The following is a 19,644-nucleotide window of genomic DNA, read 5'->3' as shown; positions in this document are numbered from 1 at the left end:
TTACACACAATATAAGAAATAAATAACAATAACTGATACAAAACAACTAATAAATAAGAATAGTACATTCTCACACACATCATCCATGATGATTAATTGTTATTTTTGGTTGCATTTAGTTTTGTTATTGCTGTCGGGTAAAACCTGTCACTAAGACGGTTGGTTCTTGTTCCGATTGCTCTGTATTGTCTGCCTGAAGGCAACAGTGTAAACAGAGAATGTCCGGATGAATTTGAAATTTCTCTGGGAAAAACCTTCCTTCAGTGCCTGATGATTTGGTAACAGATTTTATAATAGTTTGAGATACGCAACAGCATTTTGAATAGCAAGAGAACAGAAATGAATTCAGGTTCAACCAGTCTACAAATTGTTGTTTTCATACTTGTTTCAATCTGAGGTTGATTTGCTGCCAAAAAAAAAAAAAAACATTAAAAGATGTTTTCAAAGTTAGAATAAAGATTTCATAAATCTTAAACAGTGTTTAAATAATCCAATTTTAAAGATACAGTTTTAAAACTGAACATAGAATCCATTATTATTCCCAAACTCTTGAATAGGACACCAATCTCAGCACCATTAGCCAGTTTCGGTGTTCATCCATGTTTTATGAAAATGTTTCACAGTGTAGAACTTGGGTGGGGCCTTCTTCCCTGTCACTGACTAGACATTTTATTTATGAATCCTTTGTTTTGTCCCCTTAGGGGTCGTCACGGAAAGCCATCATACAAAGCCTTGCCAGAGCTGAATGCTTTAACAGGGATTCAAAGAAACCTGCTTAAAAACAAGAGGGCTCGCTAGATGTGCCAGCAAGCAATAGAAAAGTTGTTCTAGTTTTTGTTTCTTGTGACATTTTATGCGGCAAGTCAGAGTCTGTCTGGAAAAAAGCTGAAGAACAGCTATATATTCTGAATGTTGACGCAGGAAAAAACATTTAGATGCGTGACTGGCTTTAAAGTTCCTCATTTCAATATTTCCTCAGTTGGTTTTGAATAACAGCGTTTTTAGGTAAAACCTGAACCATAAGGCTTTAACTGACAGGAAAAACATCTCTGATCTCATGTGATCAAGGTTTTTTCAATATTACAACTTCACTTTTTTAAATGTTTCTTTTTCATTGTGGGAGATGAAACACTTTTCTGACGCGGTGATTAAATACCAATGACTTCATTGAGGTTGCTCCACAGTTTCAGCAGGTGCAACAAACATGTCTCGACTACTTCCTGGCAAGAAGTCAGTTAGAGGCGGAACAACTTTATATTCACCTGTTATGGGAGTGGAAACCAGTCTGACCACTTCCAAGAACATATGACAGGTTGTGCTTTTTCCACAGTAATTTGGTACTTAGAAACAAGCACTAATGGCCTCCTGTGTTGCCCAACGTGTAAATGGGTCCACTGTGAATCAGGGAGTTTTCACGTTTATTCCATCCATTCAGCAGTTTTTGTTTATTGATGTTGTTGCTTGACATTTGATGACAACAATATCTCATGAATAAATGTAACTAATATCAAATATTTTATAACTTGATTAACAACATAAAGAAAAGTTCGATAGTAATAAGATAAAGTTTTTTTCCTGATTTTTTTATTCAAGCACAAACCTTTAACTGGACTGAATAGTTCAATAGAATGCATTAAAAATGTAAAAACTGTCTCTTTTTTTTATACAACTGATTAATAGGGAAACTCATTGAATAGCATAATTTATTAGGTGTAACAAATGAAAGATGAATAAAACATTTAAATGGTATGTATGATCCTAACAGCGGTGCATTGATGACTTAAACTAGACTTAGACTTAGACTACTTTTATTGTCAAATTTGTGTATACAAAATAAAATGTTGTTTTGTACAACTGTCATGACATTTCCATTTCTTATGATTTCAAGTGCAGCAGTGATCAAATGTAAACAGTGTGTGAGAAGAAATATGTTTTGGTTTGGTGTTATCAGTAATCCTCTCTGATCCTCTTCTCTACCCTTAATATATGCAAAACCTTCTTCTGACAATCAATAGATTTGATGAGCTGAAATTTTTATGTTAAAAATATTGAAAAAGGTGAGGTTAGTGTTTTTGTCATGCCTCAATAAGCTACTGAGTAATGGCTAAATTACTGTTTATAAATAGCCCACTGAAACTATGACTGTTCCTGAGTAATTACCCTGAGGGTGCACTGATCACAATAACCTGCCCCATTTGGATCAATCAAATTATTCAATGTTTGGTGTCAAACAATCACTGAGAGCAGTTCCGATCTGATCCTACGGGTTTAGTTTTGATGTCACAAGAAGAGAAAAAAAAAAGTTAAATTCATGACGTAAGAACAGTTCCTGACTTCTAATCTCTCTGCAATTGAGATGATGTTTTTTAATTGGTATTGTGACTGTAATAATAAATGTAGCTCCCCTTGATTTTGAGCACAATGCGCAAAACTGGAATATTAAATCATTAATTAGATTACATTGAACAGTCTCTATTCTAAAACTGAATCCATGTTTGTTCTGCATACCGTCACACCCCTGAATGAGACTGTGTAAAGAGTTTGGTTCACTGTGAGCCGTTAAACTCGGAGGACTGGGCTTGCTTCAGCGTACCTGCTGACACTTGTCACTTCTCCTCCCTCTAGCATTTTCTCATGGTTGGAGCCAAACTTCTGAGTGGTTGCTCAAGAAATATGTAACGTTGCTCTTGAAGAATCAGTTTTTTTGCACAGTTCACTTATCTGGCATATAAGCACAATTAGCAGATCGATGTTAAGGTTCACCTGCATCAACTAATATAAATTTTTGGCCTAAATAATTAAAGTTTATTTCAATGCTCTTTGTGAGCAATATAAGTCTTTGCAATGATGGTCCTTTCTCTATAGAACCTCAACATCAGATTCATCCAGGCATGAAAGCATCTGTCCTCGGCATCTTAATTGTAGAAATTCCTCCTTGCCTTTTTTATGCACAGAACTCAATCTCCGCTGCCCTCCTTAGGTCCCCATACTGATCCCTTCCTTGGATAAAATAGAGGCATTATGACTGTAAAGGTAGCCCTGGCCCTTAGACACTACCTCCATTCATTTTTTTAGACTATCCTGGTCTCCCTTTACCTCACCCGGGCCCCTTGTCTCCCTTTTTTTTGTGTGTTGCAGCAGAAAACCTTCGAAGATTGTGCTCGCCATTTTTCAAACTTCTCCCACCTGATGTCTTTCCACTGCATTGGAACAGCTATTGATAATTCAATCGGGGATCTGGACTACAGAACGTACATTCCCTTCTAAGACAAGCTGTTCCTCGCTGCTCCGGCCGTTCATCCTTTAACAACTGACATCATAACAAGGTCAGCCTTTTTTTTTTTTCTCTCATGCTCATTTCTTGGTTACCACAAAATAGGCCTGTAGGAAAGACGACCCTAAAACGTTTTTACTTGTAGGCAAAATCTAGAAATTGACCAGTTTCAGGTGACGTGGCCCAGGTTCTAATAGATTTGATTGACAGCTTTCATGAAGAAAAAAGAAATATAAATTTGCATCGTTCTGTTTTCACTCAGCCGAAGCAGCTTTTTTTTTTTTAACTGTGAATAGAAATATTTTGCTTTTGCTGCATTAGGGTTTATGAAGTTAAAAGAACTAATAGGAGCTATTTTGGAATTTTATAACCTATTATATTTTGTGTAATGCTGAGTGTATTGTATTTTGTAACATGGGAATTTTAGCATGGAATAATAATAAAAAAGCCAAATCAAAATTAAAAAACTTATTTTAAAGGTCTTTTTTTCTACATCTAAAAAGACATCCACACACCTTTGAATGTTTGTGGTTTCACTGCCTAAAAACATTAGTTTTTTTTTTACATTTTCACCAGTGGGAAAAGGGTTGAAGGAAGTTTATGATTCCTTTATAACAAAATGTAAACAAGGTAAATGGCTAGAATAATCTGCAAAGTGCTGTAGCTACAACATTTAATCCTGAGGGCAGGTAAATGAATACCTTGGTTTAATACATAAAGCACTGTTCAAACACTGCAATTGATAGGGCATACGTCCTGCTCTGTATATCAGTAGTAACTTAATTTTGAAGTCAATAAAGATCTGATTAAATGCTTTTTGTATAAAATGAATTGAAAGCAAGGCTTAAAAAATTAAACAAGAGAAAGAAGGCATCTTGCCCTTCTGCATACAATACAAATACTGCATATTTAGCTCTGGGATAAATCTGTGAAAGTACTAGAATCCATTTTTTTTTTGACGATGATATTCAAAACCTGAAGGATTTTCTTACAGAGTCCTTCAGCAGCACAAGAAAAAAAATGTATCTGATAATTGGGGAGTGGTTGTTTTTTGCCTAATATTTGGGTATACCAGAGCAGCTAAATGTTTATGAGTCATGCAGAGGCTTTGAAAACCCGATCAGGACAAACACCTGACATGATGACACATGCCTAGAGGTGGGGAGTTGGGGTGAGTGTAGAACCAACGTCACAGCTCTGCTTGAAACAGTGTTAACATGAGACAACCCCCTTCCTGGGGAGACTGTGTATAAAAGACTTGCTCGTACCCTGCACTAACATTCACTGTTGCGATCTCCCTCAAGTGAGACTTGGACAAAGACAAAGCTTTTGGACAATTTCCTTTTAGAAGCAGAGTTACCTTCTGAGACATGGTGTCTGCAGGAATGCAGATCTTGGGCATTGCCCTTGCCATCATCGGCTGGATTGGGACTATCATTACCTGCGCTCTCCCAATGTGGAAGGTCTCAGCGTTCGTCGGTAGTAATATCGTCACTGCTCAGACCACTTGGAAGGGAATCTGGATGGAATGCATTGTTCAGAGCACAGGCCAGATGCAGTGCAAGGTTTATGACTCCATGCTGGAGCTTGACCAAGATCTTCAAGCAGCCCGGGCATTGATTATAATTGCCATTCTCATCGGCATTGTTGCCATTCTTCTAGCCGTTGCAGGGGGCAAGTGCACCAACTGCGTGGAGAATGAGAGCTCCAAAATCAAGATTTGCATTGCAGCAGGAGCCATGTTTATCATCGCTGGTGTTATGTGCCTCATCCCTGTTTCCTGGACGGCAAACAATGCCATAAGAGACTTCTACAATCCAATAAATGTTGGACAGAAAATGGAGCTGGGAGCTGCACTCTTCATCGGTTGGGGGTCCGCTGCTCTGCTCATCCTGGGTGGGGGACTTCTCTGTGCCACCTGCCCTCCCAAAGATGAGTACTCTGCCAAGTACTCAGCTCCTCGTTCAACTGCTCCAAAGGACTACGTCTGAGAGGGTGAAAGCTTTAAGAAAAGACTGTGCTTTATTTCTGAAATGTTTTTCCTAGTGACTGTTTTGTGTTTAGGATTTAGTCTGATGCTTTCTCGCTGAGCTCTTTGAATCATCATGGGAAAAAGACACGGACCACACCCAAATAACTGTAGCTGCAGCATAAAAATGTTTGAGAAGCGGGAAAGAGCATGAAGACATTTTTTGAACATCTTCTCTTGTGTTACTTCAATATATTATATTTTTTATGCATTTCATTTGTTTGTTTTTTGTTGTTGTTTTTTTTTACTTGTTTAAATTGTTCATTCAAAATGCCTGTTATAAAAGATTCTGTATGAAACTGTAAATAAAAAATATTTCGTATTACTTCTCAAATTGAACACATGGTTTTATTTAGTTTTAAGACAAGCATAAATAAAGAAATTAGGGAAACAGGGGCTTCTATAGATCTGCTCTGGTTTGTACCATTATTTGAATATATATGAGTTTATGTACCTACATACCTTTCAAAAAGGATATTGATTTTCTTATAACTCTTATATCTAAGACTGGGAAAAAAACAAACAAACTGTGCAAGTAATACTGGCCTCATAAATGGACAAGCATGTCATTATTTTTTAGTAGCTTTAAAATCCACAATCCATCTTTCCCAGGTGGACCCGACACCTTTGACCTTTTCAGATTCAGATACTTTACAGGGTAATTTTCAAATGTTTTTTTCAAGCCTTCTTTGCAATAAAACAATTAAATAAATAAATACCACTCAACTGTCTACTAAGTGGTGCTGGGAATTTGGTTTACTAGGAAGAGTAGCGTTCTTGCAGCTGGAATTTTTTATGGTGGCCTTATTTAATCTTTTTCTTGTACAGGGAACTTAGACAAAACCTGCCCACCACATCTGTGGATCAAAGGAAATTGTGGGGATGAATACAAACAGTAGGGCAGATAACATATGTAGAGCACTTAAACATGTGTATTTCTCCTAAAGCACTCTTTCTGATTCTACCAACAGTAGTCTAAATCCTTTAAAAACATCACCTAAAACCAAGGTACACTGATAACTTTCAATAATGAGCATTTTTAAGGATTTCGAGCTACCATGATAAACTATATAATAAACTATATAATACGAATTCCAATATTTTTTGAATAAGTTTAATGATTTGACTGGCTTAAATAGGGGGAATTGTTGTATAAGTAGACAGCTATGCAATACTGCCCCACACTGTAAGGAAGAGAAAATATTTATTTTGCTCATACTAATGCTCACATTTGCTATTTGCTGTTATTTTAGCACTCTGTTAGGGAAGGTATATACAGGTTTGTTTGAGCAACTTGGTAATCGAACTTCTAAGTCAAGGGTCTGCAACCTGCGGCTAATTGCCTCTTCACTGTGGCTCTAACTAAACCAAATAAGTAATATTCTAATAGTCAAGGCAATAGTGGTTATCATGCAGTATCTGCATAGAATATCTTATCGCCAGTGATGCAACAGTTTCAAAATCAATTGACTATTTTTTAGCTTTAACTATGTGTTCTTCATCTCTCATATTTATGGGGCTCACCCAGCTTGACTTATTCTAAAAAATAAAGCATTTTTCCCCTCCTTGGTATAAGGTTAAATTAGCATTTTTCTATTATTAAAAGAAAAATCTTTGTTTAATTTCCGTGGCTTTTGACATACAATATACGTACATAAAATCTTTAGTGTGGCTACTAGCAGATTTTATTCAGTGGTGGTGTGACAATTTGAGTTCAAAAGGGTGCAGACCTCTGTTTTACGAGGTAATTCATAAAGTAGCATTAACCGCAGTAGCATCCCATGAGTTTGAAAAGCTGATAAATGTCAGAAACTGATCAGTTATTGGCCCTTGTTTTTTTAGGGCCGTAGTTGTGATCTTTTTTCCTTAAACCTGAACTCTACTGGCAATTTAAAGCGACGTCCTGTTTGCCTTGTCATATATTTATGTCATTTTTGCAGGGGTGTCAAAAGTACACACATTTGGGCGTGGCCTAGGTCTCAACATGGAGTAGACGTGTTTTGAGGGAGCTCCGACTTAACTCCACTATTTTCTCACCCTAAATAATAATATTTAAACTTCTGCCTAGCATATTCATAGTGCACTATCACAATATGAACAGAACGACCAAGCCCAAACTTAATAAGAAAGACAAAGATATCAATATATGAGATATATGAGATCAACGGATCAATTTCCAGTCTCAAAGCGGCGCTTTTGGATATTTGTGACCGTGTGACATCAACCGAGGGCGCAGTTGGGTCACAGGATAGACGGATTTCGGAGCTAGAAAAGTACACACATTTGTTACTTAAGTAGAAGTATAAATAATGCAGTTGAAAAACACCCTGGTAAAAGTTGAAGTATCAACTTGACCTCTTTACTCAAGTAAAAGTGAAAAAGTACGAGCTCCAAAAACTACTGAAAGTATAAAAGTATAAAGTAACCTTTAAAAAAAAAAACAGACAGATGCCATTATATGAATTGAAAGCTAAATTTTTCGACTATTTCAAAAAATTCTTTGATAGGGCCAAGGATGAGGGAGGTCTTGTTGGTCTCCGTCTCCATCTTCCGATACGCTCTCACCTGTGTCTGACCTTTCAGACATTTCAACATCTTTTTCTGAATCCGACATTGTAGCATGGCATAGACAATTAACGTTTGCAGTTTTTGAAGAATACCTGCTTGCTTCTGATGATTTTCTTTGGCGTCAGCATAAATTTGACAAATAGCTAATGAGTGTTTGCGTTATATGACTCATCCAATTACACCAGTTTTCACTAGATGTGGATGGCACCAATGATCTACATTGGATGGCGCACATGACGTGAAAAATATTCATAAACATTAACCAGAGCCAAGAGTAACGAGTAATGTTTGTTTTAAAAATATAAGGAATAGAAAGTACATATACTTGTGTGAAAATGTAATGAGTACAAGTCAGAAGTAGGAAGAAAAATAAGTAATGGAGTAAAGTATAGATCCCTAAAAAGTGTACTTAAGTACAGTAAAGAATTATTTGTACTTCGTTACTTGACACCACTGCATTTTTCCCATTGTTAAGCTGTATATATAGTAATCCTTGTAGTTTATTTGAGTAAAATGTATCTGCAGGCCTTTAACTTTTTTGCCCACATAAGTTTTAATACGATGTCAATATTTTTTCATAAGGTAGTTGAAGGTCGCCAGGCTATCACAGGGCTAGTTTTTACCTTATTAACTATAATCTTAGTCCACATTTGAAACCTTTAATTTAATACAATATTTAATTTAGAAGAAACTTTTGCCAGAGTACTCACTGATAACACAATACAATAAGTTACAGACCGTGGGAGACCGTGGTCATGTGGTGAGACAGAAATATAATGTTTGCAGTCATGACCATAGGTATTTTTATTAAAAATATTGTCATAGTCTATATTCAACACAAGGATGACTGTTTTAATAGGAAATAAAAGTTAACCAAGACTGCAATCTGTAGAAAATGCCACATCTTGACTTTTTGTCAGCATAAATTTACAAAAACAGAAAGGTCTCCTGGTCTGCCGCGTAAGCTCTATCAGTTGTGTCATGTTGTGATTGGTTGTGTCAAATATAGAAGCCCACACTGTTCACCAGAGACCCCACAATGGAAGCCACTGCTCCCCAAGGGGGTGGGTTAAATGCAGAGGTAAAGTTCTCCAATGTGAAATCAATAAAGTTCAGTTATATCATTATTAAAAACCTATATAGCAGCAGATCAAGGGAGTCTCATTTGCTCTTCCCTTTGAATTTGCAAACTCATTGGAGTGCTTCTTTTTTATATATTATACTATTTTATAGCTTTTATGAGTAAAAGTCACAAAGTGTTGCTTATTTTATGATTGGTGGACCTCTGTATGCATTGCCCTTGTAAAAGACGTCACAGCATGAACATTTTAGCAGGGAACAATAGGTATTATTAACATGTTCCTACAGATAAATAGGGGTGGTATTAATGTGACAATCCCTTTTATTTTTTAAAATGACATTTAGATAATATATCAAGCTTTGCCTTTCATGAGAATCTCGGTTCTGGTCATTCTGGTATTAGTATCATGTTGATATCTGACCTTCAAACTCAGGATTTCTTGCAGGTCAGCACAGCAAAAAGGACATCTTGTGTTTGTGTGTAAACTTGCTCCAGCCAATAGGTGCTGAGGACTGTGGTATCAGGCACCCTCATGTTTCCACGCAATCGTCTCACATAAGAACCTTTATATTCCAGCCTGCGACATTTCGACTGTTTCCCCTTTGACTTTGGTGTGCTGCAGCAACACAGGAAGATGGTCTCTCAGGGGATTCAGATCACCGCTATGATCATTGCTACGATCGGCTGGCTGTTGGACATAGTGGTGTGTGGCTTACCGATGTGGAAGGTGTCTGCTTTTGTAGGAGCCAACATCATCACTGCTCAGACCATCTGGCAGGGCATGTGGATGAACTGTGTGGTGCAAAGTACGGGTCAGATGCAGTGCAAGGTGTATGACTCCTTGCTGGCGCTGTCTCAGGATCTGCAGGCGGGTCGTGCCATGATCGTCATTTCCATCTTGCTGGGGATCTGTGGTTTGTTTTTGGCCATCGCTGGTGGAAAGTGCACCAACTGCATTGAGGATGAGCGATCTAAGTCAAAGGTCTGCATTTTGTCCGGGGTTTTTTTCATCCTCTCCGGGGTGCTCTGCCTCATTCCGGTGTCCTGGTCCGCCAACACCATCATTAACAACTTCTACAACACAATGCTTTTGAACAGCCAGAGATATGAGTTAGGTGCAGCGCTCTACATCGGCTGGGCAGCTTCTGCCCTGCTTATGATAGGAGGGGGGCTGCTGTGCTGGAACTGTCCTCCCAAAGATGAAGACCTTCACTATGTAACCAAATCCAGATTCACTCCTGTGAAGACAGCCTCAACATCCAGAGAATATGTGTAAATGTTTCTTTTTAGCATGGACTAATAAGTATAAGACAGCTCACAACTGTCATATTGATTGGATGAGAGAAGCCAAAAAGGCCATAAAGATGACTTCTCAGCCTTTAACATCCTAAAAAGGAAGGTTGATTAGAATTTCTGCATTTTTAATAGCCAAGCTCACAAAAATGTCTACTGTGAGTTGGCTTTTATGACATTTATTCTTAAGATTGTACGTTGTGATAATTCAATGAATTATGTCTCTTTTGAGTATTGGTTGAAAAACAGATTTTAAAACTTTATTTAATTTCCTTGTGATTATCATGGTTTTTGATATATCAAAAAATGTACGTATCGCTAAGAAAAATTGTTGAAATTTAAAAAAAAAGAAAGAAGCAAGTCTAACAAAAACATGTCTGAATATACAAATGTTTTATCTTGTAAAATAGTTTGCCATAATATGAGCATGCTTTGCCTTTTCAAAGCATATGAATCCTTCAAAATTTGACTTTGTGTCATTTAGCTTTTATTCTTAATCATATATATCTGTTGTTGAAAGAGCAGAGATTAGCATAATAGTAAAATGTGCTATACAGTTATTTTCTGGTTGAAAATGTTTGTCTCAAAATCTTCTTCATGTAAATGTTGGTGGCTTTTAACACTTTTCCTATTTTTAAACATCAAAATGAATTTATTATTGTTCTTTGAACATTTGTAAAGGTGTTAAAGAGAGTTATATCTAATAAGACTCTTGGGATTTTACATTGCTGTGCTGTAAGAAAATGAATAAAAGTAAAGTAGCATTAGATTGTTTTTGTAATATTTTTCAGGTAAGTAAGAGCAGTATCATGTGACACAGGTGTGTCTCCATAGTTCTGTTTATAGAAAGGTTTCTGTCATGTGCTGTTGTGGGGCAGGATCTGTTTCTGCTTTGTGGAAAGCAATTGCTTTCGATTCAGAGGGAATAGATCACTTTCATATTCAGAGGTTGTTTTCCAGTGTTGAGGGGCCAACCCTTAGACTTCCAGGATCACAGCAAATTTACTGTCTTTATAATTTTTTTTAACCTAAAGCAGCAACCCTAAACATCTTTTAAATCTCGGTTTTCCGAAGTTATTAACTGTATCACAGACTTTTTTAAAAGTTTTTTTTTCTTCACATCTACGCTTAACTTAGTGCCTCAGTAAAATTTGTTTGTTCTCCAGTGTATTTTTTATCCAATAAATATTTTTTCTAGTTTGCACAGACTGGCATTATAAATTAAACTCTTGTTAAAACAATATTTTGAACTTCATAGTTCATAACTGCAGCCTTCACTGCATTGGTAGAACAGAAGTGTAAATCTTAATTTGTTGCTATATTTCGCACATTTTCTTTAAAATTGGGTAAAAATCTCATGTTGATTAATTATTTTATTCAAAAAATCTGTAGTTGCTGAGTTTTTTAGAACCAAACCATAAAATTTTCTGGCAACAGAGAAGCACATTTTCCTAACATTGGAATTGGGATCTATGAGTGTTTTTTATGTATTCTTTACAGATCAGGGGTTCCTAACTCCAGTTCTTGAGAGCAACTCTCCTTTAACTTTTAGAGGTAACCCATATCAAACACGTGAATCAACTGCTGAGCTCATTACCAGGGCTTTCCAAAGCTGAAAAAAAAAACTGCTGATCAAGGGGAGTTGATCCTCTGAGTGAACTGTGTCAGCTAAGAGATTCATCTGAAAATTACAGGATGGGTGTTGCTAACCAGCTCTTCAGAGTTGGACTCCGCCTTTGGAGCCCCTAATTTCACTGAGTCTCTCTTTGGTTTTCTTCTATTCAGTTTACAAACAATTCTGCCCAGCAGACTGAGAAGGCCAACTTTAATAGGCTAGGTTTGTGTTTGGGGAATGAGATCTAAGCTGATCAGACCATTTTAAAGTCAAGATTGGGTCAAGAAATTGTTCATTACTTAGTTATCAATTAGTGAGAAAAGTTAACTTAATTTTTTACATTATAAGGAGTTTATGATGCCAAGATCTTTTGCAAAACAACAGACCAACATCATCACAGATCCTATATAGCCCTGCCAAATATGCTATAATGTGTCCCAGTTAGCCTCTCTGTCCAAATAAAAGTACTTGTATAAAACATCAAGCTTTAGGCATTTTATCAAGGTTACATTTTTGTCTTCATTGTTTTAAAGTTCCACTATGCTCATATTTAATGTTTTGTTTCCGTTAGCTTTAAGTTGAAATTCCTCATCATTTACAGATAGTAGTGATTGTGTGTTACCTAATCAAGATATATCATAATAAATTAATTAAACTAACTATTCAATAGTATTCTAATTTATCAAATACAAATGTCCTGTGTAACAGAAGAGATTAAATGCTTTTTCACAGACATATTGTCATAAACCCAGACAGATGGACCCAGTATTCAAGGCGAGTCAGACAGTGGGAAGTTTCAAAACATTTAAATGACAAAATAAACAGAACAAAACCGCGGCCTGCAGCGGATCTGCGGACCTGCAGCGGCTCCAGGGGGAAGGCGGAGCATCGCTCATCACTGGCACTCTGGTTGTGGGAGAAACACTGGTAAGAGACCATGATAATCTGACAGAAGATGATTATCCGCGTGAGTCCTGTACCGGGTTTAATAGTTCACACCATCATCTCATGAAAGGCAGGATCAGCAGATGCACTGCCAACACGATGTGGCACTGGGCCGTCCAGGTGTCCCCGATGCAGCAACCCCAGTGAGCAGAGAAACAGCTCAGAACAGGACCATTCTGAGATCAAGGAGTCCTTAGCCCGACCAGGGGTTCCGATCCAAACTAGAACTGACAGATCCAGGGTTCCAGGAATCCACAGAGCATTCAGGCAGGTTCAGAGTTCCAGTGAGTCCAGCAGCGAGCTCAGACAGAGACGCTTAGATGGAAGCAGGTGGGCGCCGTGGTTGAGAGGAACAGAGACAAGAGATGATACCAGGATAACTCTAGAACTTTTGCCTGGACTCCTCCTAGGAGCCAGGATTACTGGAATTAAAACTGACTTCCTCTGCACTTTGAGCCCAAAACCCAAGAACTCCATGGAGAAGGACCAGTACCACAGCTCCCCCCCGCACGCCGAGCCAAAACCCTGAGGGCTATGCGGTGAAGAGCCGGGACACAATCAGAAGATGGGAGATAAACACAAGCACTCTCTCGACACACAGGCCCCCAAGAGTCAGGACAAGAACCAGGGACTTAACTAAAACTCAAAAACAAACAAACATGAATAACTAACATGAAAAATTAGGGATAATGATCTGGCCCGATAGCTGAGCTGAACCGTATATAAAGAGATTGAATAGTTGGATAAGATTAATGATGATTTGAGCGCGGTGAGGGAATGGCAGGTGAATGAAGCAAGTTATTAGATAAGCTAACATGGCTCAGGGCTCTTCCACAGTTGTTTTAAATGCCCCCAAGCATCTAGATAAGGTCTAATGAAGTTCTGCACTTCCTATGCCAATCACCTGTACAACCACTTGCACAGGAAGACACAGAGCAAGATGTACTTCCTAATAAGGCTGAGGCAGTTCAACATCTGCAACAAGCTGTTGGAGATGTTCTACCAGTTTGTGGTTGCCAGTGTCATCTTCCACCCCGGGGTGTGCTTGGGGAGATGCTTATCCAAGAAGGACACGTCCAGACTGGACAAACTGGTCAGGCAATCCGGCTCTATGACATGCAAGAACCTGGACTTTCTGGGGACGGTCAATGCCAGCCACCCTCTGCACACTGTCACCACTGAGAGGAGCCTGATCAGTGGGAAATTGCTCCTCCCCAAATGCAGGACCAACAGACCGCTAAACTGGTTTCTTCCTCAAGCCATCAAGCTGTACAACTTCTCACTTGGGGGAAGGAGGAGGAGAAAGAAGATGGACAGGGGTAACATTGTCCCCATCCAATGTTGTCTGTCACAGTTTTTGTTGCTTTAAACTTTAAGTACTGAATTAGAGGCAAGTTTATACATATAGTTTTTTCTTTTTTCTTTTAAGGTCTTGAATTTATTTATTTTATCTTACAAATATAAACACAGATCTGTGCTACTTAGAAAAGCATGCTTTACTGTATTCCTCATTTTAAGGAGTGGTCAAAAAAAAAAATCTAGTGTTATACTTATCCTAAACAAAAAACAGGTTATTGAGTGTATTTTTTTTTCTTTTTTTACTCTGATGAAACTAAAATTAAACCGTTTATAAATGTCAATCATTAATTTGAAGGCATAAGAGGGAATATTCCAGGCTTGCAAAGACTGTCAACTGCAGGGGTGGAAGCATCATGTTGTGTGGATCTTTTGCTGTATTGAAAACAAAGGGAATTCACAAAACAGAGGAATATAATTTTCAAATATCAAAGGCAGGGAATAAAAGTTAAAAAGCTGAGTTTAAACTATGCAATAATTTGAAGCATACCTTCAGATTTGTTGTAAACTCTCCCCTGGTCAGGGAATTCTGTGCATTGAAGTGTCCAAAGCTATTCTAGTAAATATCCAGTCCCGGGATAAATTGATCACATTAAGGAGATCTGCAAAGCGGACTCAATTCAACCAGTTCTATCTGGAATAAGGGCTAAAATGGCAGCAAACTACTTTGAAATGCTTGTAGAAGAATACCTACTTTGTTTGACTCAATACCATTCATTTAAGGGAATAGATTAGACCAAGAATAACTTTCTTTTCTTGACATTCCTTTACTGAGATAAAACAGTTTAGTCTGAATTTATATTAGACAGAGAGAGAAAAAAAAGATTAAAATTTTTTTCTTTGGTTTCAGCCACAAACAATCTAATCAGTTATACAAAGGGATTAAAATTGAATCAGGAACATCTATTGTAGAACTATCAAGGGGGCAATGTTTATCTCTTTGTTAAGTCGATCTAAGGTGGGGTTTCTGCTTATGTTCCTTTCTTAGAGCTTCTTTTATATCATCAGTTTGATATAATTGATTGATTTTCCATCTTTAGTAAAGTTTCAGGACTTTTTCCAGCCCTTTTGAGGTAGTTTTAATGGCCTCCAATAAATACCCTAAATCTACATATTAAAGTGTGTTTTTCAAAAGCTCAGGAAATGCATTGTTCAAAGTGACTGCCACTCCTCTAGCTACATGAGAAGGAATCTTGTTTGTCCAGAGGAACTCACCTGACAACAGGACAGCACCTCCTCCTTCACATTCTGTGGCAAACACCTGATGAGAGAGCTGTGTCACTGCGAGAGCAATTCATAGCTGCTGCACTGAGAAACTCCTCGCTCCTGCCTCGGACCAAACCTCTTCACCATGTCGAGGGTTGGCAAGGAAGTGGCAGGTCAGGTCCTAAGCTTCGTAGGCCTGGTCTTGGCAGCAGTTTGCTGTGGTGTGCCTATGTGGAGGGTGACCTCGTACATCGGTGCCAACATCGTGACAGGCCAGATCGTGTGGGACGGACTGTGGATGAACTGTGTGATGCAGAGTACGGGTCAGATGCAGTGTAAGCTCAACGAGTCTGTGATGAGGCTGTCGCAGGATCTGCAGGCCGCACGTGCGCTGGTCATCATCTGCCTGGTGTTCGGCTTCATCGGCTTCATTATCTCGTTTATCGGTGCCAAGTGCACCAGCTGCCTGAAGAAGGAGTCTAGTAACGCCACTGTGGTGATCATAGGTGGGTGTCTCATCATTCTGTCTGCAATCCTGATCCTGGTCCCTGTCTGCTGGTCTGCAGCCATCAGCATCTCAGACTTTCAGAGCGCCTTGACCATAGAAACACAGAAGAGGGAAATTGGAGCTTCTATTTACATCGGTTGGTCTTCAGCTGCATTCCTTCTGATCGGAGGGATAATTCTGACCACATCATGTCCCCCCAACCGACCCGTGATTCCAAACTACCCAGGAGCGATGTACCCATACCAACCAGCAAACACAGCAGCATACGGTCCAGTGTATGTTCCTCCATCCAGCCAGGCATACACAGGGACTTACTCTGGAACCTACGCCCCCACAAAACCTTACGCAGCACCAACCACATACTCCACTCGGGGATATCTTTGAAACTAAATGGACAGACAGCACAAAGAGACTGAAAAATACAACATGGTTTCATGAAGTTATGTTGCCACTGGATGAAACTGTGGATAAAACTGTGCCAAAATACATGTACTTTTAGAGCATGGTATGTAATCAGCAAAACGTGATGTAAAAACTGCTTATTTCATTAAATGATTCTTAACAGATTTCTCTTACTCATTGGTTAATTGTTCAAAAGTTAATGAGTAACATGAGTGAAATGTTGTTCCTTATGCAACCAATAAAATGGGTAACTTTTTGTACACAAACAACTGTCATTTTATTTATTTCTCTGATTGCAGAATGTACTTTCTGAAGTGTTGATTTATTGTTTGTTTTCTGAAACACAAAATTGCTTCAATAAAATCTATGGGCCTTTTTTACTTTCTGTGTGTTTGTGAGGTCATTTTATGTCACAATCATACTAACATCAGGAACAACTATTATAAACAATGATAATATTTTTCATTACTTCATAATTTAAGAAGTTGATGTGATTTGGGTTTATTATTGCTATGCATTATTTTTTTATTATATCAACTATTATATTTACAGATATACATCTTTTTTGTGAATTAGGAAAAAGGCTACATAATGTAACAATTAAATAACAATGAACTCTTTAGATTTCTATCAAGCCATCTAATTTCATAATTTGTCAAGAATAATTTTTGTTTTGTTTTTTAAATATAATATGTGTGTGAAAACGAGCCAAATTTCAAATATTGTTGTCCCATTGTATAAGACAAATTCTGAAAAAATACCATTGGATACAGGAAAAAATAAAAAATAGAAAAACTCGGCTGCAATCTTAAGTGCTGGTCATCGATACTGACAGTAGATTCCTTCCATTTACAGTTTTACTGTAAAAGAGAGTCAATGACACAGAATTTCTATTTTCTTATTTTCTGTCAGTCTAAAGCAACAATAAAGAACTGTGTTGGTTAAATAATAAAACAAAACATTTTGATATATATATATATATATATATATATATATATATATATATATATATATATATATATATATATATATATATATATATNTATATTCATATTTACAAAAATACTCTATATAATAGAAGTTTGCTTTGTCTAACAGTTAACTAATTAAAGTATGTTTTAACAAGGATAAAAATAAACTGTAAGACCAGGAAGGAGCTCCCTAAATTGGAATAGCTTTTCACATCCGGTGAAACTTTCATCTGAGATGGTGTTTTTTTTTCTAAGCCTGAAACCAGTTGGTGGATGTGACGTCACGGTCAATGGACCAACCTGTGTCTTTGATTGTTATTTAAATCTGGAATGTTGGTCCATCGTTTGCATAGCGTTGTTTGAAGCTAAGGTCCATCTCGTCGAAACTACACCTCATCCTGACAAAGATCAAGTAAAGAATCTGGTCAGACTTGTAAATCCATACTGGTTTAAAATCAGAGGTTACATTTTCTTGGCTCCACCTTTAACTCCGATCTGTTTAAAACCAGCAGGGATTTGAAGCTGTTTTTCACAACGCTTCTGCAATCCGACAGCTCAGCTCATTTTTTTCTTCTCCGCTTGGTTCAGCTACAACTCGAACTTAAACATGGTGTCCATGGGACGGCAGATGCTGGGCTTTATCCTGGCCATCATTGGCTTCATAGGAACCATCATCGTCTGCGCTCTGCCCATGTGGAAGGTGACGGCCTTCATTGGAGCCAACATTGTGACGGCGCAGATTATCTGGGAAGGCTTATGGATGAACTGTGTGATGCAGAGCACAGGGCAGATGCAGTGCAAGATCTATGACTCTCTGCTGGCTCTGCCTCAAGACCTTCAGGCTGCCAGGGCTCTGGTAGTTGTCGCTATCATCGTGGCTGCTATGGGAATCATCCTGGGTGTCGCTGGAGGAAAGTGCACCAACTTTGTGGAGGAGCCCCGAGCCAAAGTCAGAGTGGCCATTGCTTCTGGGGTGGTCTTCATCTGCGCTGGAGTTCTTGTCCTGATCCCTGTGTGCTGGTCTGCCAACACCATCATCAGGGACTTCTACAACCCCATCATGACCAACGCCCAGAGAAGAGAGTTGGGGGCTGCGCTCTACGTCGGCTGGGGCACGGCTGCGCTTCTTCTCCTGGGAGGAGCCCTCCTGTGCAGCTCCTGTCCTCCCAAGAATAATGCTCCTGAGTATCCAGTCAAGTACAGCGGAGGCTACAGCGGAGGCTACGGCGCACCCAGATCAGTAGCCAGATCCTCAGCTAACAGCCGAGCCTACGTCTGACAGCACTAATCTGCTGAGAAATGACTGTAAATTATAAACGTTTTTAAACAATCTACCTTCAGGGTTATTTACATTCTGAGAGGCTGGATTCTTTAACAAATCTAAGAATCCCCATCTGGAAAAAAGACTATAGCTTCTGAACAAGAAGGGACAAAGCTATGGTGTGAACTGCGGTCCTGGCACTAAGGACCCCCAATATTTACATCAACGGAACTATAAAACACTTGTAAGAGTAAGAGAGGTTCTATTTAGACCTAATCGGCCTCTGAAGTCTGAGTTTGCCTGCAGATGGTTTATGGTCTTTAAAAGTTCTGATTGACTTTGTGAAAGACTTCAGTGATATATTGTGAATGTATTGCATTGTGCTGTATTCTTACTATTTTACACATGAAGATCAATGTTTTGTTTTTGTTTTTTTTTCAAACTAATATGTTTCTAATAAAACATGCATGTGATATTATTATTGTTGTCAAAGAGCTTTTATTGAGCAGCGATATTTCTGGTTTTTCCTTGCATACTTTAAGAGCAACACTTCAATAAATGTTAAACCTGAAGTTATTTCTTAAAGTGTAGCTATAACCTGTGAAAAAACAAGACAGCATGAACCTTTCTATATTTATTGACTAATTATACATATTTAAAGCTATAAAATACAATGAACAAAAGCTGAGACTTGTATTTAATTCAGGAAGGAGTTTGGGGGAAGTTAAAGGAGTAATTGCACAGTGAAAGTATTTAGAGACATGCTGTATTCCAACTATCAGGTTTTTTCAAACCAGCTAAACCAGTTTTACAGCACAGATCATGGTTGAAGCCTTTCTTTGTGGTGTTAAGTTTCTACGCACACTGGATTTACAAGCTTCATTGTGAGGCATTTTAGCAGGCCTAACAATGTTTGTTTGGCCTACTGGAGTTGCAAACAAGTAGACTAAGTGTCTGGTTATTTTGCAGCCTTTGTCATCTTTTCTGTGGATTTGTTTGCTTAATGCCTGATCTTGCCGGAATGAAAAGAAGCCATCTGGCCTGAAGTGGTTTTGTATCAACCTCACCTTAAAGGAATAGTACACCCAAAACATGATTAGCCTTCATTTTCTACTCACCCCCATGCTGAACAACA

At 38.2% G+C, this 19,644-nt stretch overlaps 5 protein-coding genes across 5 annotated transcripts in view; all 5 read left to right on the top strand.

Moving 5' to 3' along the window:
* The first annotated feature begins 3,083 nt into the window (after positions 1-3,083).
* The window catches only part of LOC107093299 (claudin-4-like), a 26,459-nt gene continuing 9,898 nt past the window's right edge, over positions 3,084-19,644 (top strand). The window contains exon 1 of the mRNA XM_015388276.1: positions 3,084-3,326. The gene's annotated coding sequence lies outside the window, so the exon portion shown is untranslated. The remainder of the gene's footprint in view (positions 3,327-19,644) is intronic.
* On the top strand, positions 4,540-5,632 carry LOC107093300 (claudin-4-like). The gene has a single exon (XM_015388277.1). It carries the CDS (start codon positions 4,645-4,647, stop codon positions 5,263-5,265), a length of 621 nt encoding a protein of 206 aa, XP_015243763.1. The 5' UTR covers positions 4,540-4,644; the 3' UTR covers positions 5,266-5,632.
* LOC107093298 (claudin-4-like) lies at positions 9,539-11,788 on the top strand. The gene has a single exon (XM_015388275.1). It carries the CDS (start codon positions 9,587-9,589, stop codon positions 10,226-10,228), a length of 642 nt encoding a protein of 213 aa, XP_015243761.1. The 5' UTR covers positions 9,539-9,586; the 3' UTR covers positions 10,229-11,788.
* Positions 15,406-16,645, top strand: LOC107093295 (claudin-4-like). The gene has a single exon (XM_015388272.1). It carries the CDS (start codon positions 15,513-15,515, stop codon positions 16,257-16,259), a length of 747 nt encoding a protein of 248 aa, XP_015243758.1. The 5' UTR covers positions 15,406-15,512; the 3' UTR covers positions 16,260-16,645.
* Positions 17,773-18,987, top strand: LOC107093296 (claudin-4-like). The gene has a single exon (XM_015388273.1). The coding sequence runs from the start codon at positions 17,856-17,858 to the stop codon at positions 18,525-18,527; it is 672 nt and encodes a 223-aa protein (XP_015243759.1). The 5' UTR covers positions 17,773-17,855; the 3' UTR covers positions 18,528-18,987.

The sequence above is a fragment of the Cyprinodon variegatus genome, unplaced genomic scaffold, assembly GCF_000732505.1.
Source record: "Cyprinodon variegatus isolate N-32 unplaced genomic scaffold, C_variegatus-1.0 Scaffold418, whole genome shotgun sequence".
NCBI lineage: Eukaryota > Metazoa > Chordata > Actinopteri > Cyprinodontiformes > Cyprinodontidae > Cyprinodon > Cyprinodon variegatus.
Note: the sequence above shows the minus strand (reverse complement) of the source record. Positions and strands in the feature narration are given on the sequence as shown.